This window comes from Belonocnema kinseyi, chromosome 2, assembly GCF_010883055.1.
Source record: "Belonocnema kinseyi isolate 2016_QV_RU_SX_M_011 chromosome 2, B_treatae_v1, whole genome shotgun sequence".
NCBI classification, from domain to species: Eukaryota; Metazoa; Arthropoda; class Insecta; order Hymenoptera; family Cynipidae; genus Belonocnema; species Belonocnema kinseyi.
This window is the reverse complement of record NC_046658.1, coordinates 119,852,977-119,875,102: the sequence shown is the minus strand read 5'-3', so window position 1 is coordinate 119,875,102 and position 22,126 is coordinate 119,852,977. Positions and strand designations below refer to the sequence as shown.

Here is a 22,126-nt window from a genome sequence, read left to right as displayed (position 1 = left end):
TTAAAACAGAGAACATAAAGGGAAAATTTTTAAACTATTAAAAAGCCAGTTTTAATGGTAGATTAAAAAAAAAACATGTAAAATGAACAGTTTCATATCAATAAGAATGTAATGTCTCTAATCACACACAATTCACTCATACATGAAGAAACACACATAATGCAAATAACACTAAACTCCCGATTTAGGATCAAGGCCACTGCAATCCTTGTCCGAAATCGTTCTTATATCGGGAGTTGAGTGTATTTAATGTAAAAAATGATTAATCTATTAGTAAAGTGTCAGCTGTGCGGCTGACTATGCGTGCTAGACCCCTAATTTTTTTAAATGACAAGTCGAGTTTAACACTTAGCATGTGAAAAAATATCGTAAGTCGCAATGATAAATCGACGGTGAAGAAATGAAGTGCTCACAAGCATTTAATACGAATGTCGCATGAGTAGAGCTGCAGTTTGAAATATCGATTGTATCGACTAGGGTCTAGACTCTACACACTCCAATCCTCTTGGTGCCTATGTCTCAAGAAAGGTGTTTTCGAAAACATTCTTCTTGTGTGTTGATTTTCATTCCAAGCGATGATGCAAAAAGCACATAGCATATGATCGAAACGAAACTCTGAATGAGTTAATAAAAACCTTATTTTTCCATCAACTATAAATTCAAATTAATGATTTTGTTTTAGAATGTGATTTTAATTTTGTGAATATATGAGAAATCTTATGACGCATTTTCAACAAGAAATTAAATTATTCTGATAAAAATATATAATTTTCTCACTGATAATACGTTTAGACTATTTTGGTTTCAAGGGACATTAAAATCGGTGCAGATCGCATCGGGTGATTTTATGAAAACTGTTCTCACTTTTTAGTATCCAATTTACAACTATGCCAGCTTCTATTTTGTTATCTAATCGCTTTTTGATCTACTTCAAACCAAACAACACTATGAATGAGAAATTGAATTAAAACTACTGATGATGTGAAATTTTAACTTAGTGAAATAAAAGAATTTTAGTTTAAAAATAGGATATCATAAATTTGTAACGCTTTTGAATTCAAGGTTTCTTTGACGTAAAATATTTCTAGTTTATGTTTTTCAGTTAATTTATGAGAGAACTGAAGGACATGGCACTGAGGATTTAGAGAGTGACGATAAGATAGAATCAGCCGCACAGACCTGTGTAGGAGTCTTTAAGCGCACCTAGTGCTGTGAGGCCTTCGCTGATGCTCGAGAGAATATACAGGAACACCCGCGGCTCCAGAGTTGACAGGAAAGCCATGTGGTCTTGTGCTAAGCACTCCAACAAAACGTAGTACGTGGCGGATAATTTTGGGTAGTCCTAGAAACAGAAACGAACACTTCATTCCAATTTATTCCTTGTTTTCAAATTTCGAAATAATCATGCATTCGCATTTTTTTAAACAATAATCAAGACTATTTATTTCACTTTCAGACAAAATTTTCTACTCTCTCTGAGTTTTCAAATATAACGTATAATTTACAATCAACGGGGGTAATTATTTCCTTCTGAGCATACATTTTCCCTTTGCTTTCGCAGGGTGGCCGCTGGACCGGGAAACCCGGGAAATGACCGGGAATTTTCTGAGACCGGGGAAAACCGGGAAATGACAGTGAATTGATTGCTTGACTGGAAATTTTACGAATTTTCAGAAGAAAAAATTGCCCAAGTTTGATTTCAACAGTTTTGTAAATAATTTAAGTAGATAAAACTGAACAATAATTGATTTTACAAAACAATTCTAAATCCGTTCAAAATTTGATAATTTTACTTTTAAATAACAATTTTAATGATTCATCAATAACATATTTTTAATTAAAAGTTTTAGGTCTTCCTTTATATTATTTTTATTAATTTTCTGCTCTATTAAAAATTTCACTGTTCATTTAACACGAGTAAATTGAATATGTAAAAGCAAACAATTTGAAACTGAATTGTTTTACATAGAAAGCTTTGAATCTGTAGAATTTCGAAGAGCTTTTCAACTTTTAATCGTTCTATTTATAAAAATGTTTAATTTTTAAGTGAAATTGTTAAATTTTGACGCATAAATAGCAATTGAACACTTATTATTTGTAAACAAAATTTGCGTAATTTCAAGAGATATTTCATAGTTTTGAAAAGATTCAACATTAATGTAAAACTTGAAATGTCTTCAAGTAATTAAAAAGAAGTGTGTTAACATTTTTGTTTAGAACTTCTAAATACATTTTAAAATTAACCGAATTTTTCCTACAACTTTTGGAAAATCCTGCAAATTGAGAAAAAACCTTAAAATATTCTTTTTAAATTTTCTGTTACAATAATTTTTCAAAATGAAAAATCATTTTCAATTCGACTGTGGGTATTTTCGCCAAAATTCCGGTACGAATAGCGCAATTTTTTCGGGTCACAAACTTGGTGTAAATGATTTGAAATCATTTCAAGTTCTAAATTTAATTTTGATATTTTTAAAACTTCCAAATATCTCTTAAGATTACTCTCCTTTTTTCTACAAATAATGAGTTTTCCTATTGTTATTTATAAATTCAAATTTTAAGGATTTTTTAATTTGAAGGATTTTCTAAAAGTTGTAGGAAAAATTCAATTCATTTAAAAATATATTTAAACGTTTCGAAAAAATTTCAACAATGATTTTAAATTTGTAAAAATATAAAACCACTTCTAGATTTTTCAATGTATTGAAATACATTTTTTCAGTTTTTTAAGGATGCTTAAACTATTTAAAATGAAAATAATTTAACTTCTAATTTAAAAAATTGTTAATTTAAAAAAATGTTAATCGTTTAATTTGTCTAGCTTAAAATGACTTTAAAAAATATAATTTTGAAAATTTTTAAAATTCATTGCTTGATTCTTTAATTTAGAGTATTGAAAATGTTAACGTGGATTTATATTTTTGGAATTTAATCTGAATCTTTGAACTCTATAATTTATAAAAGTTCTAAATTTTGCAGTTTATCTGCATTTCATTAAAAAATTTTCAATTGAAAAGTGTTAGTACCTTCCATTTCATACGTGTAAATTTAATTTTTTAGAATATTTAAAATAGAGTTCAATTTTTTTAAAATTTCATTTACCGTGAAAAATGTTTGTGAACCGGGAAAAAACCGTGAAATGACCGGGAGTTTTTTTCTTCGATTAAAACGGATTGTAAAATCAATTAAATCTTCGAAATTAAAAAAAAATTGAAATCGTTATAGAAATCCTTGAAATCTAAGAGAAATATTTTGAAATCTTCGTGAAATATTTCACAATATTTGAAATATTTGTAAAAGCAATTAAATTTTCGAAATAAAAAAATTGAAATCTTTGTAAATAGTTAGAAATCTATTGAAATATTTTGGAACCTTTGTAAAATCTTTTAAATCATATATATTTAAAAATTTTAAACATTTTATGAAATCTTTCGAATTCTTTGAATCCTTCGTTAAATCTTTCAAATTTTTCTGAGATCATTGAAATCTTTGTGGAACTTTTTGAAATCGTTCACATTAAAAAATGTTAAGCTTTGTAATCTACTCAAATATTTTTTAATAGTTGTGAAGTCCTTGTGAAGTCTTTTAAAATCTTTATGAAATCCATTAAATGTTTAAAATTAACAACATTTGAAATCTACTGAAATATTTTTAAATCTTTGAACTCTCTTAAATCATTTATATCTTTGAAAATCTTTTTAAATTTTAGAAATATTGGAAAAATCAATTAAATATTTTAAATTAAAATCTACTAACATATTTTGAAACCTATGGAATATTCGTGAAATCTCTGAAATCCTTGAAATATTTGAGAAATCACATAAATATTTAAAATCTACTGAAATATTTGAAATCCTAATGAAATCAATGAATGCTTCGTGACATCTTAATAAAATCTTTCTAATATCACTGAAATCTTGGTGAAATCAGTGATATTCTTTTTTAAAATCTTAAATTATGAAATAATTGCAAAAACCTTTGAAATATACTGAAATATTATGAACTGTTTGAAAAATCGTTAATGATTTTGTAAAACCTTTTGAAACTTGTTGAGAATATTGAAATTTAACTGAAATATTTTTTAAACATTTTAAATTTTGGTCAAATCAATTAAATTTTTGAAATTGAAAAAATGGAATATGTTAAAATCTTTTAAATCTCTTACATTTTTATTTAAATCTTTGAAGCCTTCGCAAAACAATTAAAATTTTTGTCAGATCATTGTAATTCTTTGTGCAATCTTTTTAAACTTTTGAAATCTTTTAAGATTTTTTTAAATCTACTGAAATAATTTGGAAACTTTGATATCCTTGAAATATTAGTAAATCTGTGAAATTGTTGTAAAAACCTTTGAAATCTACTAAAATATTTTTATATCTTTGTAATCTTTATGAAATATTTGAAAGTTTTCGTGAAATTTCTGTAAAATATCTTAAATCTTTGTGAGTACATTGGAATCATTGTAAGATCAATTAAAACTTTGTAAGAATCTTTTAAATCTACTGAGATATTTTAAATATTTGGATTGTTTGTTAAATTATTGAAATCTTCTAAAATATTTGATTTTTTTTTAAATCAATGAAATCTTTGAAATTAAAAAAAACTAAAATCTTTGTCAAAATCTGAAATATACCGAAATATTTTGAAATTTTTGTGACATATTTGTAAAGTCAATTAAATCTTCGAAATAAAAAATTGTAATCTTTTTAAATAGCTTGAAAAATACTAGAATATTTTTAAATCGTTGTAAAATCAATAAAATATTGAAATCTACTGAGATATTTTGAAATCTCTGTAAAATATTTTTAAATCTTTCAAATTAAAAAACTGAAACCTTTGTAAAATACTCAAATATATTTAAATTTTTGTGATGTCTTTGTGAAGTCTTCTTACATCTTAGTGAAATCCATTAAATCTTCAAAATTAAAAAAATTTGAAATCTACTGGAATATTTCGAAGTATTTGCAAAATCTTATGCATCCTCGCAAAATCTTTCAAACCTTTGCTAGATCACTGAAATCTTTGATATTTAATTGTTTCTAATAATCTGTAAATGCTTTAAAATCTACGGAAATATTTTGAAACCTTTAGAATCTTTAAAATATTTGTAAAATCTTTGAAATCCTTCAATGATTGAAGAAATAAATAAATTTGTTGAAATTTACTGAAATATTTAGAATGTGATGAAATACATTAAAGATTCGTGACATCTTTGCAAAATCTTTTAAATCTTTGTGAAAGCAATGAAATTATTGCGAGATCAATAAAATCTTTGTGAAATCAGTGATATATTGAGAAAAAATTATTTTTGAAATATTTGTCAAGATCTTTGAAATCGGCTGAAATATTTTGAAGTGTTTGTAAAATCTTTGAAATCTTAGTCAAATCAATTAAATCCTTGAACCCTTCATGAAATAATTAAAATTTTTGTGTAATATTTTTTAATCATTGTCATCTATGTAAAAATCTTTGAAATATACTGAAATACTCTGAAATCTTTGAAATCTACTAAAATATTTTTACACCTTTGAGATTTGTATTAAATATTTAAAGGGTTTCGTGATATTTCTGTAATATCTTTTAAATCTTGATGAGCCCATTAAAATTTTTGTGAAATCAATAAAGGTGAAACCTTTTAAAATCTTCGAAATCTTTGTAAAAATCTATAAAGTCAACTAAAATATTTCAATTAATTGAAATCATTTGAAATTCTAAAAATCTTGTGCCATACATGTAAAAAATGAGCCATTTCATTTTTTATTGGCCAAAAATGTCTAAAGAAAGCCGAATCGTAAATTAAAAAATTCTTAATTTTTTGCGAACATGAGTCGTCTTTGTGAAATCTTTAGGAATATTTTTGAATCTTTGTAATATCGTTGAAATCATTTTAATCTTTGTGAAGTATTACAAATATTAGTGAAAGCTTGAAATTTCGGTGAAATCTGTAAGAAATCTTTTGGCATTTTTCAAAGCTTTGGTAAAATTTTTTAAATTCTTGAAATCTTTGAAATCTTTGTGAACTCTTTCTTTAATCTTTGTTTGCGAAATCTTTTGTGTTGGTTTGAAATCATTGAGGTCTTCTGAAATCTTCTAAAATGTGTTAAAACCTTTTGAAATCGCTTAAGATCTTTGAAATTTTTTGAAATTTTTTGAAATCCTTATGAATTCTTTTAAGAAATTGTGAAATATTGTGGAATATTTGAAATTCTTGAAATGTTTTGAAATTCTTAAGAATCGTTTAAAATATTTGAGAAACCTTTCGAAAATCTTTTTTATGGTTTGAAATCTTGTCAAACATTTTTAAATCCTTTAAAATCTTTGAAATGGTTTAAAATCCCTGAAATCTGGTGTACTGCACCCTTGCTGAAATCTTTGAAATTCTCGTATTATTTTGAAATCTTTGTGAATGTTTGATGAAATCTTTGAAACTTTTTTCAAATCTTTTGACATCTCTCAAAAAATTTTGAAGTTATTTAAAATCTTTGAAATGTTTTGAAATCTTTAAAATCTTTTGAAAGTTTTAAAATCTTTGAGCAATGTTCGAGATCTTAGCGAAATATTCGAAATGTTTGAAATCTTTGTGAAATCTTTTGAAATCTTTGTCAAATCGTTGGAATTATTTAAATTATTACAAATCTTAGTGAAATCTTTTGACATCTCCTAAAAAATTTTGAAATTGCTCTAAATCTTTTAAGTGTTTTGAAATCTTAGAAATGTGGCTTAATATACACTTTTTAAAATCTTTAAACTCTTCTGTAAGTTTTAAAATCTTGGGGAAATCTTCGAAATCTTTGTGAAATGTTCTAAATCTTTATGAAATGTTCGAAATCTTTGGGGAACTTTTGTGAAAACTTTTAAGTCTAGTGTACACGAGTTTTTTGAATGTTTGAAATCCTTGCAATCTTTTTAAAATATTTCGAAATGTTTATAAAAATCTTTCTTGAATCTTCGTTTGGAAAATCTTTTGTATTCGTTGAAGTCATTGAATTATTTAAAATATTTTGCAATCTTCTAAAACCTTTTAAAACCTCTGGAAATAGTTTCAAATGTTGGAAATCTTTGAAATCTGGTATACTATACCCTTTTTGAATCTTTGAAATCCATTAAATCTTTAAAGTTTTAAAATGTGTGTAATTGCTGTAAAATCTTTATTGAAATCTGACTTGCGCGCCTTTTTTAATCGTTAACATCCGTGAAATTTTTATGACATATTTAAGATATTTAAAATATTTTGAAATGTTTGAAATATTTTGAAATCATTACAAATATTTTTTAACCTTTTGAAATATGTTGCACATTCAAAAACCGAGTGATCAACCCCTCGAAAAATCCGTTGTATGGCCATAACTTATTCTAATTCTGAAACTAAATTCACATCGAAATTTTAAACTAATAATTTTTATTATTTTTCAAGTTGAACACCTCAACAAAAAGTGCCTTGAAATATATTTATGTATTCTGCAATAAACAAAAGATAAATTATATTTTAAATAAAAAAATTTCGCATTTCTTCGCATTTCGATAAAATTACTGTTTTAGAAGAAAAGAAAAAAAGAATAATTAAAATGCAAAGTTTTCGTTAAAAAATCAAGGAAATTTCAAGGTTTTCAAGGTCACTAGACACCCTGCATTAAAACGTAGTTTCTCTGAAAGAAGTATTTAAATTTGATTGAAAGAGGGAATAATAATAGAAAAAATTGAGCTTACCAAGAGGTCACTTTGCGGTATACTAAGAAGTAGTTTGACAAATGTATTGAGTGCATTATCCAAGGTCTCGTCTCCATATAACCTAAACACACCAAAATTCACGTAACTCCCACACAAGGCTGCCTTCAACATACTGAAGCATATACTAATTCCCTTGAGCTTCAGAGGATATATTTGGTCCTTCGGCACTTCAACATTTAATATGTGATTCCCATAACTACATATCACTTTGCTAGCTTCGCGGAAAAGTAAAATCCCGTTCGGAGACGAGGCGTCGAATTGCAGCCGTTGACTTCTATTTTGTACTAATTCAGCAAACAACTTGAGGACGGGTGTGGTTACTTGAGGTTCATGGTGCCAAAGTTCTACTGCATGTAACAAAATCGGCGTGTAATTTGGATAACTATAAATATGTTAAGAAAACATTTTTTTCTTCTTTTTTTTTTAATTAGCCTCAGTCCCTATTGTAAACGAATTCAGGCCTCATAGTCACTATGGGCTAAAATCAAAGGAACCACAAAAGGGTACTTTTTTCACGCTCAAAGGAGAATACGATGAAACGAGAATTCGATGAAATCCATAAAAATTTAAGATGAATTGAAAAAATTGAAATAATTTGTAAACAAAATAAAAATATGAAGAAACTTCATTAAATTTAGTAACTTCAAAATGTGCTTAGAAAAATTCAAGGGAATTTAAAAGGATTTTATGAAATTCTTATGAATTCAAGATGAAGTTAGATGATTTTAGGATCAATTAAATAGTTTTGAAAATTCAAAAAGATCCATTGAATTGAATAAAATTAATTAATTCAGAAGAATTCGAGTGAATTAAAACAAAACCAAGAAAATTGAAAATAATTTAAAAGAATTAAAGAGTGAATTCCAACCAAAAATCAAATCTCTTCAAATCTTTGAAATCCTACTAATTTCTAATAAAAAAGAAAGTGACCAATCACTGCAAAACAATTCAAGTTAAATTCAAAAGAATTCAAATTAATTGAAACCATTTAAAAAATCGAAAAACTTCGATTAATTACAATAAATTTAGGGTGAATTTAAGGACATTTTAAGGAAATGAGAAGAATTCGATGAAATTCATAAAGAATTAAGATGAATTAAAAAAATTCAAATGATTTGTAAACAATTTAAAAATATTGAGAAACTTCATTAAATTCAGTAACTTTAAAACGAGCTTAGAAAAATTCAAGGGGATTCAAAAGAATTTTATGAATTTTTTTATTGAATTAAATCAAATTAATGAATTGAGAAGAATTCGAGTGGATTAAAAAAAAAAACAAGAAAATAAAAAAGAATTTAAAAGTGTTCAGGGTAAATTCCAACAAAAAATCAAATTTTTGAATTCCTACTAATTTCTAATAAAAAAGTGACTAATCACTGCAAAACAATTCAAGTTAAATTCAAAAGAATACAAATGAATTGGAACAATTTGAAAAATCGAAAAGCTTCCATTAATTACCATAAATTCTGAGTGGATTTAAAGAAATTTCACGGAAATAAGAAGAATTAGATTAAATTCATACAAAATTAAGCTGAATTTAGAAAGCTACCAATTAAATAAAAAAGAATTTAAAAAAGTTGAGGGTGAATTCCAACCAAAAATCGAATCTTTTCAAATCTTTGAAATCCTACTAATTTCTAATAAAAAAAGCGACTAATCTCCACAAAACAATTCAAGTTGAATTCAAAAGAATTCAAATTAATTGAAAACATTTTAAAAATCGAAAAAATTCGATTAATTACAATAAATTTTGAGTGAATTTAAGGAAATTTCAAGGAAATGAAAAGAATTCGATGAAATTCATAAAACATCAAGATGAATTTAAAAAATTCAAATTATTCGTAAACAATTTAAAAATATGGAGAAACTTTATTAAATTCAGTAACTTTAAAATGAGCTTAGAAAAATTCAAGGGAATCCAAAAGAATTTTATGAATTTTTTATTCAACTGAATAAAATTAATGAATCGGGAAGAATTCGAGTGGATTAAAAAAAACCCAAGACTAATCACTGCAAAGAAATTCAAGCTAAATTCAAAAGAATTCAAATGAATTGGAACAATGGTAAAAATCGGAAAACTACGATCAATTACAATAAATTTTGAGTGAATTTAAAAAAAATTTTCAAGGAGATTAGAAGAATTAGATGAAATTCATAAAAAAATCAAACAAAATTAAGAAAGCTGTCAAGTAAATTAAAAATAATTTAAACGAATTCAGGGTGAATTCCAAATGAATTGCAAAAAACATTTGAAAATCTCTTAAAATCTTTGAAACCGTACCAAATTCCTCACTTCTTGCGAATAAATTCTTTGAAGCCCATGAAAATATTAAAAACTCTTAAAATACCTTAAAATTATTAAAAACCTCTTGAAATTGTTTAAATCTCTTGGAAATGACTTGGAATCTTTTAAAACGCCCTAAAATATTTCAAATCCTTTGAAATACCTTCAATTCTTGAATTAAATACAAAAATTTAGAAATCGTTTAAAATGCCCTAAAGTATTTCAAAATCATTAATATCTTATGAAAACCCTTCAAACTTTTAAATCTCTTGATAATGCCTGAGGGAATCTTTTACAATCCTTTTCAATCCTATTAAATTACTGAAATAAATTAAAATTTCATTTAATATTTTTTTAATAAAAACTTTAAATTTTTTAAAAATCCATTATTAAATCCCGTGAAATTCTATGAAATCTGTTGATATTTCCTGATATCCTGGAAAATTTATTAAAGTACCTTGATAAAAGAAAAACCTTATAAAATACCGTGAAATCATATAAAATATTTTAAAACCTTGTAGGTCCTGCAAAATCGTTCCATATCTTCTGAAATTGTAGGAAATTATTTGACCGCAAACATTTTAAACACTTTGCAATGCCTTCAAATTATTAATATTAATAAAAAATTCCTTTAAATCTTTTAATATTCCCTACAATATATCAAATCCTTTGAAATGCTATAAGATCCTAAAAAACTTTAAACTCTTTGAGATCCTTTAAAATTAATGAAATTAATTAATAATTCCTTGGAATCTTTTAAAATTCCTTAAAATATTTAAAATCCTTTAAAACCCCATTAAACTACTGAAATGAATAGAAAATTACATGGAATCTTTCAAAATAACTTTTAAAAAACCTGAACTATTTTAAATCTTTCAAACACTTTTAAAATACCTTGATATAATTTTAAGCTCTTAAAAATGTTTAAGAACTCGAACAAATGCGTTTGAATGTTTGAAATCCTTTGACCATTTTATCGATATTGATCCTCCGAATAAATTAAATAAAAACTTAAATTTTTTTTAATTCATTGTTTTGACTACGTTAAATAAATTTGTAAAAATTAAAGTGATTTAGACAAATTAATTTTTTTTAATTCAGGATAAATTAATAAGAATTCAGGGTGAATTCTAAATCTCTTCAATTTCTTAAAAGACTATGAAATACCTTACTTCTCGTGAATAAATTCTATGAAAGGCTTCAAAATATTATGAAATCCCGTTAAATTCTATGATGATATTTCCTGAAATCCTGGAAAATGTATTAAAATACATTGAGAGCTTAAAAATGTCTTAAAAGTTATTAAAATACCCTAAAATCTAGAAAATCCCATCAAATGATTGAATTCCATTAAAAATGTCTCCAAATCTTCGAAAATATCTTAAAATATTTCAAAAGAATGCAAGACAATTCAGAAAAAATTAACCCATGAGTTCATTTATGGAAAGAAAAGTGACATTATTAAAAAATACATTATGAGCTACATATAGGGTACGATAGGGACAAAATCTTTAAAAATAGGGTACTTTAGGTACCTTAATTGAATATAGGGTACAATAAGGAATATAGGGACCGGCATGTGAGACCTGCAAATTATAAAAAAATGAGTTAAACATGAAGTGAGTGTCCTTTGGGGGAATAATAACGATAATATTTGAGGCAGCACAAGATAAAATAATAAATAGAAGAATGTGACCACGAGTACCGAAATACTGGTACAATTAGCCAGATTTTTTGGTACGTATAGACACTTTCCTAAATAGAATGTAAAGATCGGAAAACGTTTTCAGCACTCTTCACTTTTTTTTATATCGTGCGTTATTTGGCTTAAAATGTTCATTTTCATGTGTTTTTTGGAATTTTGTAAATGCTATAATTCTGGAAATTTTTTATTTTATGAAAAAAGTGATTAGGATAAATTGTTTGGCCTTTTGAATACTATGAATAACCGTACAGAGAATTTTTGAACTTTGAAAAAATGGTCTCAAAAATATTCAAAAAGCGCTCGCTTTTTGAATTTTATATCCAAAATGGCTGATTAACAAACTTGACCTTTAGTTTAGGACACTAAACGAGTGTACCAAAGGCCAATCTAATAGATTAATTTTTTCAAAAGTTATCGTGTTCACAGACAGACACAAATTCGTAAAAACCTGTTTTTCGGAATCAGTGGGTCTCAAAACGTGGACATTTGACAAAAACTGGGGGGGGGGGGGTCATATTTTACACAAATCTAATACCTTCGCTGATGAAAATGTAAAAATTAATTTCTGAAGATTAAACTTCTACTAAAGAAGACGAATTTTCAGCAAAATACATGAATTTTAAACTAAAAATATCAGTTCTGTAGCGAAAGTGGAACAGATATATTTTCAATCAAAACAAATTAATTATTAACCATAAGAAACGAATTTTCAACAAAATAGTTACATTTTCAACCAAAAAGATTAAATTTTCATAAAGAAGAAGAATATTCTACTAAAAAAGACGAATTTACAACAAAATACATAAATTTTCAAATACAGAAGGCGCACATTCTCATTGCGCACTGCACGCACAACGCTTCGCGCTCGCTTTTGTACGTTTCATGCGTACATTTTAACTACATTTTTTCAAATATCGTAAATACTGTAAATTAAATCAAAAACTGTGATTTAAACTTCTGAGGAATTACAACCATAAATTGTAACTGAAATTTTTTTCGATTTGTTTTTAAAAAAGGTCCTCAAAGCACCTACGGTTTTGACGATTACATTTCCATTGCGAAACTCGCGCTTCGCGCTCGATAACTTGTGTCCAATTGAAAAACTTCATCAAGATAATTTACAAATCTTATTAAAATTTACAAAAAACGACGCTTTAAACTTATAGATCTCTTAAAAAACCAAAATTGCATATTTTTGAAAATGATCAAACTTTTGGAACTTTTGTCTAATTAAGAAATTTCATGATAATAGTTTCGAAAAACATATATTTTATATCTAGTAAAAGTTTGGATTGATATTTTTTAACCTATTAAAAAATTTTTTTTTTTTAAATTTTCAAAATGTTGAAAGGCATAAAACTTTTTGAAGTTTTATAGAATTTAAAAAAAGTTATTAGGATAATTTGCAAGTCTTTTTGACGCGTGCCAGAAAAATTGACAAAAATTTGTAAAAATCAAAAAAATTTTATTCAAATTTTGAGTGAGCTCAAACTTTTTGAATTTCTGTCTAATCGAAAAATTTAACAGACATAGTTTCTAAATATATTTGATATATAGTGATGAACTTAAATGGAATTTCTCAAACTTTTTTAAAAATATTTTTGTTCTATTTTTCTGAACATTTTCAAACTTTTCAAAAGTATATAACTTTTGTAATTTTCATCGAAACTGAAACTTTTATTTGAATAATTTGAAAATCTTCTACCTATCTATAAGAAACTTTGACAAAAATTTCTAAAAATAAAAAAATTTTTGAAAATTTTGAAAATGCTCTAATTTTTTTAATTGTGGGCTAATCGAAAAAATTCGGTTAGAATAGTTTTAAAATATATTTGGTATGTAGTGAAAATTTTGAATGAAATTTTAGGATCTATGAAAAAAATAATTTTTTCTATTTTTTGAAAATTTTCAAATTTTTGAAAAGTATATAATTTTTTTTAATTTTCATCAAAATTAAAACTTTTGCTTGGATAATTTTCAAGTTTTTTACCCATCTATAAGAAGCGTTGATCAAAATTTCTAAAATAAAAAAAAAATTAGGTTAGGACAGTTTTAAAATATATTTGGTATGTAGTGAAAATTTTGAATGAAATTTTAGGATCTATGAGAAAAAAAATATCTTTTTCCATTTTTTGAAAATTTTCAAATTTTTGAAAAGTATATAACTTTTCCAATTTTCATCAAAAATAAAATTTTTATTTGGATAATTTGCAAGTATTTTACTCACCTATAATAAACTTTGGCAAAAATGTCTGAAAATTTAAAAGAATTTGAAAATTCTGAAAATGCTATAATTTTTTTAATTGTGCGCTAATCGAAAAATTCGACCAGAATAGTTTTGAAATATATTTGGTATCTAGTGAAAATTTTGAATGAAATTTTGGGATCTAGAAAAAAATCACTTTTTCTATTTTTTGAAAAGTAACAATTCATTTTGAACGAAATAATTGAAATTTCGACCATAAAGATGGATTTTTAGCCATAAAGAATAATTTTGTACCAAACAAAATTTTTTTAAAACAAAATACTGCGTTTTCAGCTAAAAATAATACATTTTAAACCAAAGATGGAATAATTATGTTTACACTTAAGAAGATTAATCTTTAAATATAAAAATAGAATTTTCAACCAAATAATTAAACTTTCAAACATAAAGATGAATTTTCCCCACAAGAAAAAGAATATTCTACCACAAAAGACTAATTTTCAACCAAACACGAGGCATTTAAATATTCAGTTAAAAAAAAATTGACAACCGAAAAAAAAGAATGTTCTACAAGAAAAATTGAACCAAACAATTCAAGTTTCAATTAGAGAAGACAAATTTCCAACCAATCACGGAATAATTAAATTATTAGTTTAAAAACCTACATCTTTGGCCAAATAATTCAGTTTGTAACAAAAACGATAAATTCTCAACGAAAAATGTAATTATTGATATTTCAACCAAAAACTTATTTTAATTTTAAGCCAACAGCAGTTGAATTCAATAAACAAAGACGAATTTTTAATAAAACACATGAATTTTCGACTAAAGAAGACAAACTCAACCAAATACGAGACAGTAAAATTACGAGTACAAGAAATAAATTTTGAACAAATTCTTCGACTTTGAACCAATTAGTTGAATTAAAAAAAAGTTTCGCAACAAAAATCGAAACAGTTGAAATTTCAACTAAAAAACATTTTTTTCAATTTTTCAACAATTTTCAACAAAATAATTGAATCCGCGACCAAAAAGAATTAATTTTTTGTTTTCAACAAAATTGTTAAATATTCAACAAAGTAATGAAATTGTATACTCATTATCTAGGTTTATAAAATCTTAGTAAGATTTTGCCGCGGATGAAGACAGAAATCCCGTAACATTTCTTGACCAGTTTTTAATTCCCTGACCTGTAGCAACCCTAAATTGAGTAATTAATTAAAAATTAGGTTAATTATACAGGAATAAAAAGGATACATCCAGTCGAAGAGCATCATGTAGGAGGTTTTAGTATTGAAGGCGTAAGCTAGCCCTCTGAGATCTCTTGCAAGTCCGATTAGAGCTTTTTTGGCTTCTTCAGCTGCGAATAATGGAGTATCAGCTGCTCCCATTAACTGGCCTAGGCTTTCCAGAGCAGCTAAAATTTATTTGGAATTATGTTTCGAAGCTTTCGGAACTTGAAAGTCAAAAGCGTCTTTTTTAGGAAAACTAGTTCTTTACTTCGACAAAAATAGTGATTTTCAATAAAATTGTTAAATTTTCAGCAACAAAATTTAAACAAAAATGGTATAGTAAAATTTTTAAATAAAAAAAAATGAATTTTCAACAATATAGTTCAATTTGCCACAAAAGTAGTGAATGTTTAACTAAAAAAGAAAAAAATTCAATCCATAAATGGATAAGTTAAGTTTTCTTTTAAAAAAATTAATTTTTCACCAAAAAAGCGAATTTTTCAATATAATAGTTGATTTTTTAGCCAAAGAGATGAATTTTCAACGAAAAATAGAATAGTTGATATTCATGTTAAAAAGAATTTAATAATAAATCAAATAAAGTTGAATTTAAACGAAAAAATACAAATTTTAAATGATATACTTCATTTTTAAATTAAAAAATTCATTATAAAAAAATGTATAAAATAGTTCAATTTTTATCGAAAAAATTCATTTTACAAAAAAAGAAGTTTTGAATAAGACTTAAATTTTCAACCAAAAATTAGTAATTTTAAAACAAAAAAATGTATTCTCAAACAACTAGATGAATTTTCTACTAAAATGTCGAATTTTCCAATGAAAAATCAATTCTCAACGAAAAGAAAATATTTGTACCAAATTAATGAATTTTGATACACATATTTTTAAATAATTAGGTATTTTTAAATAAAAAAATCAATTTGTAAACAAAAGTAATTTTCTAAAAAAAGATCGATTTTCGAGAAAAGAAAAACGAATGTTTAAGAAATTTAATACTTGATATTTCAGCCAAAAAATAGTTTAAAGTAAAACCTGTTGAGTTGAACCAAAAAGAACGAACATTCAACAAAATTTTGAAATTTCCAACTAAAGAGAAAAAACTTCGATCGATAAAGTTTTAATAAAAAACAGTTGAATCCAACAAAAAAAAACAAGATGACTTTAATCCAAAACAATTTTTTTTAATTTGAAAATATGGTTGCTTTTAGATTTCACAATAAAAAATAGAAAACTGTTGAAAATATGTACTTTGAAATCTTCAATCAGTAAAAAATGTTTTGTGAAATTCAGAACTATGCAAGAAAAACGACACTACTTAAAATATTAAATTTTTTCTTTTGAAACTGAATGACTGACACTTTAACTCTATTTCACGAATGAACTATAAATTTTTATTAACAATTTTTATAGAAGAAGCTATTTTTCATATATTAAAATTGAATTTTCGCAAAATATCAGAGAATTCCGCTGACCATGGAAATTTTGAAATATATTAATTTCAAATATTCCAATGCATCTTTTTTAATCAGTTAAAAGTTTTTAATTTTGATGAGTTTAATTTTAAACTTAATTTTTTGAAGACTTTGAAAGCCGCGAATTTTAAATTATACAATACAGAAGGCTTTCAATTTCTTATTAGCAGCACGAATTTAAAGTTGTTCCATTCTTTCATTCTAAAAATTGTCTTCATTTTTAAATCTTTGATTTAAAATTTATTAAATTTTCAAGGTTATTTTCATTTAATAGTATAAGAATAATATTTTAAACCATGATACTAAAAAGTGGGCAAAAAGGTAGCTTTTAGCAGCCTTAAGCTGAAAAAAAAAATCAAAAAGTAAAAGGGTCAACTTGTAACCTCTAATTTCATACATAAAAAATCTCACCTGTGAGAGGCAACATAAACGTGTGAAATCTCTCCTCATCCTCTCCCAACTCTACCATTAACAATCTACCCAGTGATGTGTAAAACATAGACCTGCATCGCATTTCCGTTACCGCCACATTGTTGCCTAAAAATGGGAAGTGCTCACTCTGAAAATAAATAAAGCGATTGAGACCAAATTAATAAATTAAACGATTAATTAATTAAATAAATTAAATTAAATTACCGTATGATTATTTAGCATGAACTGCACTTCCTCCAGTTTAACGAGTTTTCGGACACAACTATAACCTACAGATAGATCATTCAAAAGTTGTAAGGTTTTTGAAATAATTTGTTCGCTTCTACCCCAGTATTTCAAATTGGTTATTCTGAAATATAAAGTAAATTTACAATGATGTTTCGGATTGGAGACTGTTTTTTCTAATCAGGGTGGCCGTTTTAATCGAAGAAAAAAATTCCCGGTTTTCTTCCGGTTCGCAAAAAATTTGTACGGTTAAGAAAATGAAAAAATGTGAACTTAAAAGATAAAAACTTTTCCATTTGAAGTAGTAAAAAACAAACTATAACTTAAAGCACTCGGAGTGAAACTCTTGAATCTTAAATCAATTAAAATTAAAAAATTAAAAATTAAAATTAAAATCTTAAGAAATCTAGAAGTTGTTTTAACTTAGGTCAAATTTTAAATTATTGAAAAAATTTTTTCAGATCTTCTAAATATCTTTTAAAATTAATCAAATTATTCTTAATTTTTTTTAGAAAATCGAGATTCTTATTTGTAGACAAAAATTTGAGTCATCTTAAATTTTGAAAAGATTTAAAATTAATTTAAAATTTGAAATTATTTCAAACAACTTCAACAAAGTGTGTGCGTGTGTGTGTATAGAAAAAATTCGGCTATTTGTATCGAAATTTTGATGCAAATTGGTGTGACTTAGCCACAGCCTAATTCAAAACAAAATGTAGATTTTTGCAGATTTCAAACAAAAAATGTAAAATCTTTGTAAGAATTGTGAAAGGCTTGAAAAGAATAAAATCATTTTCGTAAAGAGGAAAATTGAAAATTATTTTTCATGTTGACATATTATTCAAAGAAAATATTTTAAAAGATTTCCAAAATTATCAAAAAGATTCTGGAAGATTTTAGACATTTTTGAAAATTTGCAGGATTTTCTAATACTTTAAAATATTTCAGATTCTTTTTTGAAAATTATGGGAATCTTTCAAAATCTTTTTAATTATTCTCTTAAAATTATTATTTAGATTGAAAAATTATTTTTAATTTTTAAAGGAATCTTAAGGGAATATTTGTTTATTATTTTGAAACCTTTCACAATTCTTAAAAACCTAGTCAATTTTGTATTTGAAATTTGCAAAAATCTACATTTTGTTTTAACTTAGGGTGTGGCTATTTGCATCGAAATTTCGGTATAAGTATTCGAATTTGGTCGAAAGACACACTTCGTTGAAATTATTTAAAATGATTCCAAATTTTTTCTACAAATAATAAGTCTTTAATTGTTATTTATACCTCAAAAATCAACAATTTCACTTACAAAATATGCATTTTTCAAATGGAATAATTAAAATTGTAACGTTAAAAGTTTCAAATTGTTTACTTTTAAATAACTTTTCTTTTTCTTAATTAAAAAATTTCAAATTAGATAACTTGAAAATTGAATATTTCAGACTGAAACAATATTTCTAACTTGATAAAAGCCTTTAATTACGAATTAATTATTATGAAGATATTTTTATATTCAAAATAGTCTAAAGTTTCAATTGGGCCTTTACATTTTTTTAATGACCAAGACTTTCGAATTAAAACAGTTTAAGTTTTAACGTTAAAACCTAGAAATTCTTAAGTTTTGAACGGATCTAGAATCGTTTTGTCAAATCAATTACTGTTCACTTTTTAATACCTAAAGTACAGAACCATTTTTTAAATAATTTATTTATTTATATTTACAGTTGTTAAAATAAAAATGTATTTATCTCAAATTTTCAACTTCAAGCGCTTTTAACTTTCAATTGTTTATGTTTACAAGACTGCATTTTGAAATTCTTTACATTAAGAATTACTCTTAAAAATAAAAATAAAAAATGCGAAAATGTTTGAAGTAAAAGAATTTAAAATTAAGCATTATTAAATAAATTATATCATAATTGCAAAATATAACAAATTAACTAATTGTTTTAAAAAAAGTTAAAATTGTACGTGGACAGACTTTTCTTCTGAAAATTTGTAAAATTTACGATCAAAAACTAAATTCACTTTCATTTGCCGGTCCAGCGGCCACCCTGCGTAATATAATTAGATTATAAAATCATTGGGATACTTTACATCTTCCTAATAAATACACTGAGAACCATAGCCTCGTCACTGAGACCTAGGACATCGGATAATCGCCTGTACACTTTGGAATTCTTTAAAATCTGATCACCCACGTATATTTTTCGGAACTGCTCGAAGAAACTTAGCATGGCTAGTTCGAGCTTCTCACAACCACCCTGAGCTAATCTAGAGTCTGTGAGGTTCATAAGTTGAAGGACTCTGCATACAAGTTCACCATCCATCGCATCATGTTCTTCGTTACTGTTGAACGAAACCCTTCCTCCAATGGCACTACCTACAAATTTATGTTTTATGATTTCCTAGTTCATATTTTATATTTAAGATTGAAAAGTAATCTATTTTATCATAAGTAATTGTATGCAAAATAAGCATGAAAAAAGATTCACCATTAAAAAACAGATTTCTAAACTACCTTACTTCTTGGCTCATTAGAGACAAAAATAATGCAAATGAAAAAAAGAGGGAGAAAAGGGAAAAAGTCAACCTCTCCCTTTTTCCTTTCTCCATCCTTGTTATACTACTAGGGAACCAACATGTTTCGAGGCTAAATTTATACCTCCTCATCAGGGATTATTTACAAGAAAAACTAAAGGGATAAAAAATGTATATATCGGAAAAGAAAATATTTAAAAGGATATTGGTTAAGTGTTGATTACGTCTAATATAATCAAAATTTTTAGTGTCCATATAAAAAAATTCCTTTTACTTCAACATACAAGAAATTTATTTAAACAAATGAATTAATATTTTCCATACGCTTTTGTATCTTGGATTCTCCACGAATTCTCTCTTTTTTACATTTCTCACATGATAAAGAATTTTAATATCATGCATTTACACTTTATTTATTATATTTTGATGCTTTTTTTGGGTTCTTATATAATTTATTCTGCTATGCATATGTTTTTAAATAAAATCACAAAGATGGTAATTAATAAAAAGAATTAATTTACATAGTTCAATATATTTTTCATGCAAAACTGGATTTGATAATTTAAGGAATCTATCAAATTTTTAACAACTCCTATCTTGTTTTGGATAGAGTGATTCGAGATAAAACTAAGTCAGGGTTTCTAGCGTTTCTGCAAAAAGAAATTCTACGAATTTTCAAGGTTTTCCAGCACCAAAACGTAATTTTCCAAGGTACATTTTGTTACATTAAAAAGATACTTTTCACGAAACATGCCTCAAAAATAGGATTTTATGGTCAAAAACCCGTTTTTTCGTGATTGTTCTGTTATGACGGTGAAAAATCATAATGCGACAATCGAAAATATTTCAGGCCTTCTCATTTTTTTTAACTCTAACTACATTCTTTAACAAAATTTTGGTTGAAATTTGACTGAGTTCGATATACATCCTAATGTATAAAAAGGGGAGAGCTGTGAAACTCTGAATTTGAGAACCACGGGTTTGGAATTTTACTTTAAAATATTCAAGTTTCCCAACTCTCCCTTGACGAGCTTGCTGTTATCACCCTATTATCCGTAGGTACCTGAGTGCTGGACTCAGGCTCGACGTACGTGAATAGCGACCTTGGAAGGGCGTGGAAAGTTTTCACGATTCAAGCGTCGCTTTCACGGTCCAGAGATTCTCCATCTCAACCTTCCATTTTTCTCACGGGAGTCACTTACAAATACTTTAAAAAGGCTATTATTATTTTATATATATTTTATAAGGCAACTTATATATAACTGTATTCATAGTTTAGCATACTTTATATTTTAAGTTATATTACTATTATTCTCATTACTATATGTGGACTGGTAGACATATTTTATAGATCTATACTTTACATATTATACTTTACACCTTATATCAAGCTAATATTTTATATAACTGTGAGGATATTATTGTCAATAAATCAATTTTTCTTTTGTGCCGTTAAATTTAGAAAAATTGTAACGCGGAAGAGACGGAGAAAGGTGAGAGCACGCTCCCGATAAGCAACACTCGTGTGCAATGAGACCATTGGCGCGCGGGTCCCAAAAACGACAGGAAGGGATGAATGCGCGAAACGGCACCCCCTCTAAGCTCCCACCGTACGGAGTGGGAACGTTCCGGCGTGCGTTGTCGCACGGCGCGGGGCGACAAGCATAAAGATGCGCGTTCCAGCGACACTCGTCACTGAATGATTTGATATGAGATTAGATCAATAACCAGTACAGATGAAGGTGTTTGGCTCGCTTCTGTACTGAACATTTTTTCACAATAACTGTGCTCTCAGGCAGGTGAAGGTGTTTGGCTCGCATCTGTTCTGAATACTTTGGAGAAGGCGTGTGGCGCGCGTCACTCTCATAGGGCGGAAGGGCATTTAGTCCTGTCCTGCACCTTGGGAAAAAAGCCTAAAAATCAGAAGTTAATGGTCAGGGACTGGACTGACAAAAACGTTCGGACTTTTAAACCCTACTGCAAAGTCAACAGCAGCGAACCACTGAAACTGTCAAACAGATTTGATGAACTTCAAACTTTGGAAGATGCAGACATCACTGATCTATCCCAGATGAAGCAGGAAGAAGCAGAAAAATTACGTACTGAAAATCAGAGCAAAAGGAAGAGACCTGTGGAAGAAGAACGCAGCAGCATGGAAAGTGACTTCGCACGGCCAACGACAGAACAAAGCAGCAGCGCTGCGAAGGGAAAAATACCACCAATCATCCTAGACCATACAATAGAGGATTTTGCGATACTTATTAACACTATGCAGGAAGT

The 22,126-nt window shown here is 26.5% G+C and overlaps 1 protein-coding gene across 5 annotated transcripts in view; it reads right to left on the bottom strand.

The window, feature by feature from the left end:
• Positions 1–22,126, bottom strand: part of LOC117167089 (exportin-7) — a 58,228-nt gene that overhangs the window by 12,647 nt on the left and 23,455 nt on the right. For 4 of the 5 annotated variants that reach the window (XM_033351717.1, XM_033351720.1, XM_033351718.1 and 1 more), the window contains exons 6-11: positions 19,403–19,688; positions 17,285–17,429; positions 17,060–17,207; positions 15,181–15,340; positions 7,708–8,110; positions 1,180–1,342 (exon numbers count right to left, since the gene is read on the bottom strand). In XM_033351717.1, coding sequence (XP_033207608.1) covers positions 1,180–1,342; positions 7,708–8,110; positions 15,181–15,340; positions 17,060–17,207; positions 17,285–17,429; positions 19,403–19,688 — 1,305 coding nt within the window. The remainder of the gene's footprint in view (positions 1–1,179; positions 1,343–7,707; positions 8,111–15,180; positions 15,341–17,059; positions 17,208–17,284; positions 17,430–19,402; positions 19,689–22,126) is intronic. The other variant, XM_033351721.1, reaches the window with a different exon arrangement.